Genomic DNA, 13,144 nt, shown 5'->3' on the forward strand with positions numbered 1-13,144 from the left:
TATACCATGCGCAGGATTGAGTGCAAGGGACGTAACTGAGGCGGGAACCAGTCTAATATGAGACGTACGAGTAACTCCCCTTTGTCCACACACAAAAAAAACCCACTAATCCTTACTTCTACTAACATGCAATGACACAAGAGACTACAGACATAGACATCTGAATAAAAAAACACTTTTTACCAATAAAAATCATAATCATTTACTAGACTTTATGTATTGTTTGTTTTAAATTAGACTTGTCTAAATATGTAACCTTGGTCAGAGATTTAAATATAATTTAAATCTCTGCCCTGGTTTAATAAAAAAAAAAGATCTATTGATGCACGTATCGCTACACTTTTCTGTACTACACAGGAAACAATTAAATTTATATCAACAATCTTATTATAAGGATCATGTAAAATGTATTCTCTGGCATAATCCACAACTGCAATCTGTATTCTCAAAATATTTTTTAACTGCACAAATCGTTAGCAGTTGCTTGCCAGATAAATGACCTGACTCGAAATTAAAATCCACGACTAGCAGAAATATGCGACTTCAAGTAAAATTTTATTTTGTTGTATTTTACTGTATTGTGACATCCCAGACGGATAGTTATCAAAAGATATATACAAGTAAGTGTTGTATTGGTGTAGCACAAATAGTATACTAAAAGTGTTCATTTTTTCACCATTTTTTTTTATAATTGTTTTATTTTTCAAATTTTTTTTACATATATATTAAGATTGTACAGATATAGAATTACATACAAAAAATAACATGCAAAGTGAACACACATACACACACTCAGCCTGCACATTCATACACCTAAATATTATAACAGATTAATGGTAAGTAACAATACAAACAAATGCAAAAACAAAAAGAAAAATTTGAAGACCAGAGACAGGTAAACAAAACAAAAGTATACAACATGTATTGACACCATCACAATGAGATGAACAGGAAGAGTAAACAAAACAGAAAACATGGACGAACAAACAGACAGACTTTTTTGTAGACAAACAGAATTGACAGACTTACATTGTACGAGTAGTATCAGAATGACAACGGATAACATGGATGGACATAATGACAAAACATGGACTGACAAAAGAAAGAGGGAAGACTACATACTGTGATATATAAACACTTCATTTCACAACGATTAGCCATAACATAGCTATCCAATTTTAAGAAAAGAGAGATCTCACAAGTAATGGGAAAACATACATTAATAAATAACATGTGATCAGGGACCTCCCAAAATATTTGGTGCTTTGCCAGGGTATGGACGGACATATAAAAAACCTTGTATGATATAATAATATGGATATGAGGGACATATAAAAAATTGCATAAAAAAAAAAAAAAAAAAAAAAAAAAACCTTAAATGTCATATTCCTAACAATGGCAACCATTTTTTTTTTCAATCATTTTCAAATTTCATTTGAAAGGAATCACTTTTATTAAAAACTATATATTTCTGGATACTGTAGTGATCTTTTATAACATTTACAAGTGCATTGATGTTAAGCGTTTTATGGAGACATTTTGTTTTATAAATATAGTGCTTAATAATCAATAAGATTTCATTATCAGCCACATTTGCATGTGGTGAAATTACTCCAAAGAGTAGAGTGTCTTTATTCATTAAGAAGGGGATAAACAGGATTTCAAGTAAATAATCAAAATTCTCAAAAAGTGCTTGGACTTCAGAACATTCCCAAAGACAATGTAATATTATTTCTCTTTATCTGTTATAAAATGTACACATTGGACTAGGGTGCAAATTAATCTTATATAGAAAGGTATTTGTCACTAGAATATTATGTATAATCCTTACTTGCAACCACTGAAGTTTTGAACTTTTTGTCACGTGAAAGGGAGTTTATATATTTTTTCCCATGAAGAAAAGGGAGTTTATATATTTTTTCCCATTTCTTTTTATCATAGTCAAATTCAAGGTTCCACTTCCATGTACCTGTTGGTGTAACAGCAGGAGTAATCAAACAGTTATAAAAATCTTTAGACCCCTTTTGACTCTTAAAGAAAATCTGAAATTCAAGTGGTATAATGAGTAGAGGGAGTATCTCTAAATGCAATTGTACATCAATTTTCAAAGGAAATTCTTGGCTGCAGAAACAAGACCTTGAAACTGTAGAAAATTAGTATGAATGTTAAAAATATTTGAAAACTCGTTGAAAGTGAAAAAGGTTAAGCTGTCAGGATTCTTAATAAGGTCATTGAGGGTAATTACACCAGCATTGAACCAGTTTTGATAAAATCTGCATTATACCATAATGTTGTTTTCAATATGGTTTCTTGTTTATATCTAGATTGGATTGATATTGGGGAATTATTCAACTTAAATACACATTGGAGAACATCTTTCCAAAACATGTTTTCTTATTCCAATGAAATTAGATTATAAAATGGTGAAATAACTGCCAAAACATGTTATTTCACCATTTTATAATCTAATTTCATTGGAATAAGAAAAACTCAAACTGTGTGTTTCAGCGAAGAAGATTTTACTCAATCGTGTAAACGGTTGTTTTTCTTTCTGTACTTCTTTCTTGAAAGTCACTTTCCATACTTAGATTGTTTCCATACTTAGTCGTATTAAACCAGAAACCAGGAGTACTAACAGAGATTTAGATAGTATCTAATTATATATAATATAAACCTATGGTATTACAGCATACACATGTATGGTTCTTCAGATCTAGACTATCATAAGAATTGTTATTTTATAGATATACTGATTTTAATCAATTCTATCTTATTGCAATTGACACCTGATCTTACACCTAATTAAAAAAAACCACACACACACTTCCGTATAATTTATTGATTTAGGCAAAAAAAAAATATGTCTGCTTAGGGTTACCCAACTGACCCTAATTTTTTACCGTCGACCCTATTATTTTCCACTTTTCTACGGAAAAAATCGTGATTTCGATCACACAGACTCCGATTCCAGTCAATGATTTAGAGTGAAAGACAGACACACAAAAAAAATCCCGATCTACCAACCCTATTTTTTTGCCAATGTAACCCTAAACAGACTTTTTTCCGGATCCGTTATTTTATCCGAATGTTACACATATCTCGACGGGTACTTCCGGTTTAGCAACAGCACGCAGCCAGCAGCAGCAGCAGAATTTTCGGAAAATGACATGCATTTGGCTTATAAAAATAAATGTGTGGCTAGGCAATGGAGTTTATACACGATGACTTAAGAATTACTCCGTGAACGTGACAAATCAGCATCTTACCAGTCGTAGCATCATCACACAGCAAAATGACATCGGTAAGTTCTTAAATGGATCGTCTGCTATAGGCCTACTGTAAAGCAGAAGAAAGTGGCAGTTTTTAAATATCTACATGTGCAGTAAGCCTACTGTGCAGCAGCAAAATATATATGCTATTAAACTGGAAATGAAAATATTGAGAATTGATAGAGGTAATTGATCTATGATCAATAATGATATTTCAAAAAGCACTTAAATATAATATCAGTGTATCATACATTAGACTGTATCTTTATTGCTTTTAGCTATGTCAGACTGATCTGACAAAGTACAACTGTACTGTATACAACAATGCAATACACTTCTTATTGTAGACCTAATCAGCATAAACAATACACTCAGAAACCCAGCATGGCAGTGTTTATTGATTTTTTTATTGTCAGGACTTGTTGACCTACACTAGGCCTACAATATATATGTATTAGACTAACATGGCTCACTGACCTGCATTTAGGAAAAAAAAAGTTTTTTTTTTCAGAATTAGAAAGATACTATGCAGTACATGTATTGTACTCAGGTATTTATTGTACAGCTTTTACTGTATATAAACTGCTGATTTTTTTTGTCCGTGATTTTTTTGTAAACTGATGAGATTTTCTAATATGTATTGTATTTTACTTGATATTAAATTTATGTTGTATAGTTCTTTATTTAGATCAAAATTGAAATTCACAGCAGTATGGCATATAGTTGTGTATGCATGTAGTTCACTTACATTGTATGTTATTGATTTAGTGAATCAAATAACTTACTAACTGCATTTTTGCATCACCTTGTAGCTGAACAATTAAGCTTAATTGTATCAGTGTGTGGCCAGAAATTTGAGAAGCGTCAAGTATCGCTATAAATTACCTCTTCTCGGTGACCAAGAAGTAAATAGACACTCTTAAATAGTAGAATATAAAAGAATAACTTTGATATGTTGTCACAGTTCAGTAATTTTCAGATGGTTTGAGTACGATTTTGAATAGAAAAAATAATATTTTAACTTATCTATTAATAAAACAAAATGCACTTCCGGTTTTGAATGCCTGATTTTCGACAAACCAGGTAAAATTGCTTATTTTCGTGCTTTCAAAAATCATATTAAATTACATCAATCGGGAAAACTGATCACATCAAACCATGATATAATGTTTAAACTTTATGGTGATGCAAAAATATCATGTTTTAAAGAATACACTTAAAAGTAGTTAGCCAAAGCAAAATGCCTATAAACCGGAGGTCACTCTGCCTGTCAACAAAGACAAAGAAGGAGCTTCCAATCTCTATATATATGTTTCTGACGGTAGCATCAGTCAAATCGGCTAAATTCATTTATAAAATATTTTTTTCTTAATAAACAAGACTCGAGAGAACACTAAAGATAAGGAGTTTATATATCTGAGTGATATTACAGTCATGAAGCAATTAAGGTAATAAGGACTACCGAAGTTGTTTTAAGAGCTGTATTGCTTTCAATGATCAAAAGACACCAAGTTGAATCCTAGAATTTGTACTTAAGATTGTGTTGAAATGCTCTTTGTAAAACCTAGTAGCCCCAAAAGTTATCATACTTGTAATATTACCTGTAACTCATATATTATATACTTGTATGTGCATGATAACTTCATCTCAAATGAATTAAGTTTTCAAATAAATCATCGTTGACTTAAAGCTTGCCAAATGCTCAAAATGGTGACCAGGGTTTGTTGAACACAGCTTCAATGCATTCTTCTGTTGGTCAATTTACTGACATATACCTTGTCTGTAGGAGTTAAATGAATAAAAAGCATATCAAAATTTTTAAGGAAAACTGCTGAAATGTTAGAATACATGGTGATGGTAGGTGACTCATTCAGATTGCAAAGCAATAAAGATACAGGGTAATCACTTTACATTAGCACATTTAACATTTGGGGAAATTCAAAGTATTTAATTAGGCGTAGCATTAACTATCTTGTCATATAGATGTTTGAAGTGAAGTTGTATAATTTGTGTAAATGTATGATTATTAGCAAAGATATCATAAGAGCCCCATTCTACCTGAGGTAATGTGATTTTAAAAATGTGTATGCTGGTTTTAATTGGGTGATATGCAAGGTTGATGAGGTGTCCATATAATAGCAGCACTTTTTACTTTAACTTCTCTCATAATTGATCTGTTACTTAAAGCTTACGTACAATATGATATATATCACATTTAAAGGTGATAAAAACAGAAGGGACATGGAAAATGAGATATTATGCTAGAAACATTTGTATGCCCTATCTAAACATATACCAGTTTGATATTTGCTTATATTTTGTCTCTAAATAGTAAAATTAATGAAAGCAATCTTCACATCTTTTTGACGACAGATTTTTTTCTATGACTTACCTCCCTTGAGTTCCGATGAGTTGTGACATCATCTGAGACAATCAACTACCGGAAGCCGGTGTGCCGATCGCGGAACTGTCAACATGCATGTGTATTTTAGCCACAGGTCTTAGTACTTAGGGAAATACACACGGAGAAAAATATGTTATATTTTGACTTATTGGGTAGCGTGATTTATCCCCTACATAATGACACATTATTGACGTCATAACCTAAAAAATGACGTCACTTTATGTAAATGATGATGTCATTAATGTCGAGTACATATATCATGTGGAGAATCATGTGAGGGGTTTAATATAAGGTCATTTTTCACGAATGTATAAGTATTACTTTCCTATTCAGTCCACCCTGGAGTAATACGACTGTGCATGTATGTAATTTATAGTTTACACATAAAATTAACCGGGGAGTTTTGATATACATACTGGTAATTTTATGTGCAAAATAAGATCGTAGTGAAAATGGACAATTATTGCGGGCCACCTCTTTAGACCTACTTTTTGGTGAAAAAAATCATCCGTTACAAGCATACGGAGACATAAAAAATACACTCAGATTATTTGTCTGTTGTGTCTTTTTGCCCCCCATTTTCGTCGACTGAAAGGTTCTGCGCATTTAAAAGAAAAAAGGGTCCTCCTAAACAGTTTTCATACTTCACTTTAGGGATTCTACTGCATGTAGTTCAAAAAAATCTTAGCAAGACAATTAATTCATTATTAAATTTCTTTGTACTTTGAGTTAAACAACAATGTGTCGATGGCATGAAGCCGGTATGTTCAGATCGAGCAGGGTTGCATAATGATATGACGACATTAACAATATTATCATTATTTAAATGCAGGTAATTTAAAATCGAAAAATTACAATGTTAAAAACGCTTTAAAATTATCAAAATACATCGTAAAACTAATCACAGCCATTGTAAATAGTAATATTTTTCCTTCTTGGGGGAGACCTTCGGACCCCCAAACACCAAAATATTGCGCCTTCGCCGCTCGCAAAATCATTAAAATACATCGTGAAACTCATATCTCAGCCATTCTAAATCGTAATATGTTTTCCTGGGGGTCTCCCCCGAACCCTCAAAACACCACAATGCTCGCCAATTTGGCCAATTTGCGTACTCATTAATTTCCTGTTATATTCTACATAGTGCATTTGCGTATATGTAGAATACAAATTTTACCGATTTTTTTCAACTAGACCCCTAAATCGTCTCAGAGTGTTCAATAGGCTATCTAGTGTGTCCATATTGATATAAACTAAATAATTTTCAAATCACTGTGGACTGTTCGTATACTTTTAAAATTTACTTAAGGTCGACAGGTTTGTTATTTCCAAAACTGCGCACGCTTAGGTAATATGAAGAAGCGGTCTTGTGAGTGATTTGTGTTTTATAAGAAATATGTTGTTTCATTGCCCTGTGTTATATTAAACATGCATATCTTGTCCACGAGTACATGTCATGCATATTTGGTCATTGTATCTAGTACCTATGTTTTGTCACGTCTTTTTTATCGGTCGTGCGTGTAGTATTACTATTGTACATGTTATTCTATTTTCGTACACGGAAAGCCCCGAAATTTTGTCGAATAAATCCGTAAAACTCATTACAGAACTTTAAAAAATAAATAAGCCTAACCCTTTCTGTGCGGTGTTCTGAAGGATTAAGTTCCAAATAGGAAATAGAGGTGTGTAGTACATATATAAGGCGGGATAGGGGCACGTTTGTCGCGGGATGAAAGGATTTTAGAAAGAGTATGAAAGGTGGCGGGGTCTACTTTATATGCATTTAGTGTCATTGATGTTTTGGTCCATTTTCTTGCAAACTTATATTTCTTATTGTTGATATAAACTTTAAAGTCTTTGTTTAGAGTTTTAATTTACAGACAAAAGTCAAACGTAACCTCCTCGAACCTGAGTTAACACACCCGTAGCCTACACGATGTCAAATGACTTTTGACCTAAAGAATATAACAGTTTTATAACCCAGAATATGACGATTAGCATGAGTAAACGATCATTTTGATTTTATCAGGGTATGTTATAGATTGTATATTATATATACAGATACATGTCCACTTATCAATATAGCAATTACACGAGGGCGACTGTTTTAAATATCTATAATCGCCAATACCGCAACACTGCCCCATATGAATCTCCCTGCTCTTGTCACAGCTGTTTGTCTCAGATGACGTCACAAATCTACGGCCACCTGGTGATATCAGGGGCGATAAGCGATGCGATCGTTCTAGACAAGGGTCGTTGTGGACTTCGTTCAAGCATATTTTATTGAAATTACGTCAAATACAACCTGTATTTTTTGTTGAAAATCATAAAGTGCACCACAATAAACAAACATCAACACAAAAATAGCATATTTAAAATCTGTTTTTATCACCTTTAAGAGTTGCGCTATGTCATACTAGTTTAATAAATTTGGTAACAATGGATATGCTAGATTAAATATTTACTAGAATAAGTTGAAACTTCAAAAACTAAAATCCATCAAAGCGTATAGTTGCATGAATTTATATCTTATAGTGAAAAAATGTAAAGAAAAACAATTTGAAGATTTCTTTTAAATCGCTACTAGTCATAGAGTTCTGCATGGAATGTAACCAAATTTGGCCAGAAACATCCTTGGGGGACGAGGAACAGAGTTTGTATAAATTTTGTCTCTGACCCCCCAGGGGCAGGAGGGGCAGGGCCCAATAGGGGAAATAGAGGTAAATCCTTTAAATCGCGACTAGTCATAGAGTTCTGTATGGAATCTAACCAAATTTGGCCACAAGCATCCTTGGGGGACGGGGAACAGAGTTTTTATAAATTTTGTCTCTGACCCCTCAGGGGCAGGAGGGGCGGGGCCCAATAGGGGAAATAGAGGTAAATCCTTTAAATCGCTACTAGTCATAGAGATCTGCATGGAATGTAACCAAATTTGGCCACAAATATCCTTGGGGGAGGGGGAACAGAACTTGTATAAATTTTGGCTCTGACCCCCCAGGGGCAGGAGGGGCGGGGCCCAATAGGGGAAATAGAGGTAAATTCTTTAAATCGCTACTTGTCCTAGAGTTCTACATGGATTGTAACCAAAATAAGCCACAAACATCCTTGGGGGGGGGGGGAACAGAACTTGTATAAATTTTGGCTCTGGTCCCCTGGGGGCAGGAGGGGCGGGGCCCAATAGGGGAAATAGAGGTAAATCCTTTATATCGCTACTTGTCATAGAGTTCTACATGAATTGTATCCAAATTTGGCCACAAACATCCTTTTTTGAAGCGGACCAGAATTTGTATAAATTTTGGCTCTGACCCCCCGGGGCAGGAGGGGCGGGGCCCAATAGGGGAAATAGAGGTAAATCCTTTAAATCGCTACTAGTCATAGAGTTCTACATGGATTGTAACCAAATTTGGCCAGAAATATCCTTGGGAGAATAAGAACTGAGTTTGTATAAATTTTGGCTCTGGCCCCCCGGGGGCAGGAGGGGCGGGGCCCAATAGGGGAAATAGAGGTAAATTCTTTAAATCGCTACTTGTCCTAGATTTCAGCATGGATTGTAACCAAAATTAGCCACAAACATCCTTGGGGGAGGGGAAACAGAACTTGTATAAATTTTGGCTCTGGGGGCAGGAGGGGCGGGCCCAATAGGGGAAATAGAGGTTAATCCTTTAAATTGCTACTAGTCTTAGAGTTCTACATGAATTGTAACCAAATTTGCCAACAAACATCCTTTTTGGAAGCGGAACAGAACTTGTATAAATTTTGGCTCTGCCCCCCGGGGGCAGGAGGGGCGGGGCCCAATAGGGGAAATAGAGGTAAATCCTATAAATCGCTACTTGTCCTAGAGTTTTGCTTGGATTGTGACCACGTTTGGCCATAAACATCCTTTGGGGAAGGAGAACAGAACTTTGGCTCTGACCCCCTGGGGGCAGGAGGGGTGGGGCCCAATAGGGGACTTAGAGGTTAATATTAAAATTCCTTCAGAAAAGAAACAATGAACCTGTATTCAGAACATTACTTGGCATTACAAACCAGGTGAGCGATACAGGCCCTCTGGGCCTCTTGTTCTAATTGTCAGAGTCTTTGTGATAATTACCAAAAAAACCAGGTGAGCGATACAGGCCCTCTGGGCCTCTTGTTGTATCTTCAAATTTTAGGAGAGAAAATTTATTGAAGTTAAGTTATGTAAGTGGCATTTATTATCTATCAAATTTTTAAACATGAGTCTTACAAAATTAATTCAAATGCTGCCAGATAGATACAAGAATGAAATTCTTGTTTTCAATAGACAATATATATTTATCTGAAGTTTATCAGTGTTTCCCTACTTACCTGGGTATAATGCCTGCTAGGACACATTGATGGTGTCTAGATCTAACTGTAATTTGGGAGATATCAGGCTTAGGTGAGCAATTTACTGACAATAGGGGCCAAAATCAGATCTAATGAATAAGTCCAGGTAAGTAAAGGACACCAAAGCCCGCATATCACAGATCGCCAATGGTCGATATTGATATTGAAGGTATATCTTAACTTCAAATACTGTCCCAGAGTTGATTTGAGATGGCTGTTTACTGACGTTAGGCCCATAGTTTACTCAGTAAATAGTTGACTTTTAACAGCATTTAGAATTATTGAATTTAGAGAAAATATTAACTTGTGTCTTAATCCATTCTGAAACAAAATGTGTACCTAAGCGCTACAGTGTAGCTTCCAACAGTTCATGCATGAGGAAGGGTATTTGTAAAACCGTTTATTTAATTACCATAACAAGTGGCATATACACATAAAGCTTTTATGATGATATCAAAAGCGGGATTAAGAAATGCTGAGTTGATGGCCCTGTCTACGCGTGAGCCATGTACTGGTGTTGTGGGTTAGGTACAGGGGTAGGTGGTAGTTTTGGGATGGAACTTATGCCTTATATGGGCATAATAATGCTGTAACCTTGGCGATTGCGTGGCTCACCTGAAGCACACCTGATCTTCTGCACGAAAGTAGATGCAACCTATTATGTGCATATGATTATTTTGGGATCCTGTCGGTTGACAGATGACAGGAGTTGTTTGCCATAATTGCTCATTGGAGCATGAAATATGGCTGTTAATATATCCAAGGCCTATTTGTTAATTACTAAGTTACAGAAGAAATATGGATTTAAAACTGATGCCAAACTTTGGAACAATAGGAAATGTTGGATAAATGAGATTGATCCTCCAGGTAAAAAGGTGAGTAGATTACATTGAAGGTCTTCTCAATGTTAGTGTCTTACTGCAGGCATGCCTTATTATTGATTACATTCATTATAACATTATTTACATCTCAAAATATTGTCCTATGGGCATGTACTTTAAGTATCCAATAAAAACTACAGATATATCATTTAAACAATGAAAATGTTTATATCATTGTTGTTATCTAGGTTTATAGATAGTATTATTCATCATTATTCATGATTCGTTAAGGAAGTTTACCATGCTTATGTACGAGGTGATATTGCCTATTCTATATTCAAACGGCTTAAAATAATTAGAAATTGAGATAATATTTTATTCTAAGCAGCTAGCTTGTTGAATTTGATGGGTGGTGATTCACTATATGTCAGATCTGCATCAGAATAATTTATATTTCTGTATGATTTATACACACAGACTTTATGATACTCTCTGAAAGGAATTATTCAGTTGTGCGTATATAATTATATTGAACTATCAATGGCTTCTTTTCATAATTAATGCATTTCCTGGATGTATATGAGAACAACCGGTATATAGTGTAGAAATTAATACAAACTGTGACCATGATGAAAATGCCTTTCTATACCAGAAAAGTAATTAAATCGGTGAATGGTTGTGGTCAGTCATACAAATTATAAAAACAGACATGTTTAAATGACCAGAGATGGTTATAACTAATCATACTGGTACATGCTATCACCTGTGTACATTGATATACAATGTAAATTAAAAAGTCAAAGATTAAATCAAAATTGATTCAGAAATTTGATAAATTTATTTACTTGGTCATTGAACTGAAAAAAAACCCATATCAAACCTAATATATGCCAAACCTAATTTCTTTGTCATACTTGTATGTTTTTGAAGACAAGGTATACCATACTGAATAACATTGAATATAGCTGTAACATCAACTGTTATGATTAATTTAAAGGTGGAAAGTTGTTAAAAAAAGTTTACGAAGTAAAAAGAACAGATGAATCTGTTCTGGGGGGGGGTTGAGATTATTACTGAGAAAGTGTGTGTACTGTCAATATCTGTCAGAGTGTCCAGTGTATACAGAGGCTAATGTCAACAGGATCATAAAAAAACATTCCATCTTTAGGTGTACTGCATCAAGATCATCTCTGTAAGTGGAGTGCATTATCCTTCACAAGTCAATGGGCAAAGGTTCGCTATGTACGTTAGCAATAATATCTATCCTCTCATTAAACACAAATATATATTTTTGATTTATGAGAAATCAAACTTGTGCAAGGTGATTTAAATATCAATTTTCAGCACAAAATATTAAAGTATCAATTGGATTATATATTTTACCGTTATTATAATTTGAGAAAATTTGAATGCCCTCTCTCTTATTAGGTAATCAGATGGAAGGCCACACCATTATAATAATGCTTATGATGAATATTACAGTGACTATATTTTGTTCATACTGAGCTGTTCTTAAATTCAAATAATGGGTAACCTAAATGCTTATGAATGAAAACCCTAACTTTAATTCATTCAGAAACAGTGATACAATGTACCCTTGGAATGACTTCCCGCAAGTGTATCTCTGTTTTCTGCTGAATGTCACCTTCAAGTGGCCCAGATACAAACCAGTACTATTGGACGGTTAACCCAGGGTCACCATAAAGTCTATTTCACAAATTAATTTCCCAGTTTTATTTAGATTAGAGACCTCAAACTTCACTTACATTATATTATTTTTATATGTTGTATTTGATATTTTCTTGATACACATCTGTTTTTCATATAAAATCAACTCAATATCAACCACCAAATGTTTTTATAACAGTCGGATCTATGATGCATGCTATTCTTGTAAGAAGAATAAAAGATTAAGATTTTGATTAACGACTTTATTTTCTGTACTTGGATAGTTGATAATGAGGGGTCACCAGGTACCTTAGGGATGTGATTCTCCAGATACAAATAATGAGGGGTCACCAGGTACCTTAGGGATGTGATTCTCCAGATACATATCATCAATATTATATAACTTGGATCTATGATGGATGCTCTTTTTGTTAAAAAATGAAGAATAAGACTGATTAAGGAGGTCAACTGACATGCTACTGCTTTATTTTCAATACTTTGATAGTTGATTAAGTATATAAGGATATCTAAGTTAAACTATATGAACAAATTTATATAGTTGTAAAAAACAGTAAATGTGCTCTTTTTATTCAAGCTTTAATTCAATTAAGTAAAATAATGAAATATATCAA

The 13,144-nt window shown here is 34.0% G+C and overlaps 1 protein-coding gene across 3 annotated transcripts in view; it reads left to right on the plus strand.

Annotated features, from left to right (window-relative positions):
* The first annotated feature begins 3,277 nt into the window (after positions 1-3,277).
* The window catches only part of LOC138319236 (centrosomal protein of 170 kDa-like), a 102,528-nt gene continuing 92,661 nt past the window's right edge, over positions 3,278-13,144 (plus strand). For 2 of the 3 annotated variants that reach the window (XM_069262233.1, XM_069262238.1), the window contains exon 1: positions 10,752-10,898. In XM_069262233.1, the coding sequence (XP_069118334.1) occupies positions 10,767-10,898 (132 nt within the window). In that variant the 5' untranslated portion in view covers positions 10,752-10,766. Of the gene's footprint in view, positions 3,302-10,751; positions 10,899-13,144 lie in introns of those variants that run through there. The other variant, XM_069262237.1, reaches the window with a different exon arrangement.

Source organism: Argopecten irradians, chromosome 3 (genome assembly GCF_041381155.1).
Source record: "Argopecten irradians isolate NY chromosome 3, Ai_NY, whole genome shotgun sequence".
NCBI lineage: Eukaryota > Metazoa > Mollusca > Bivalvia > Pectinida > Pectinidae > Argopecten > Argopecten irradians.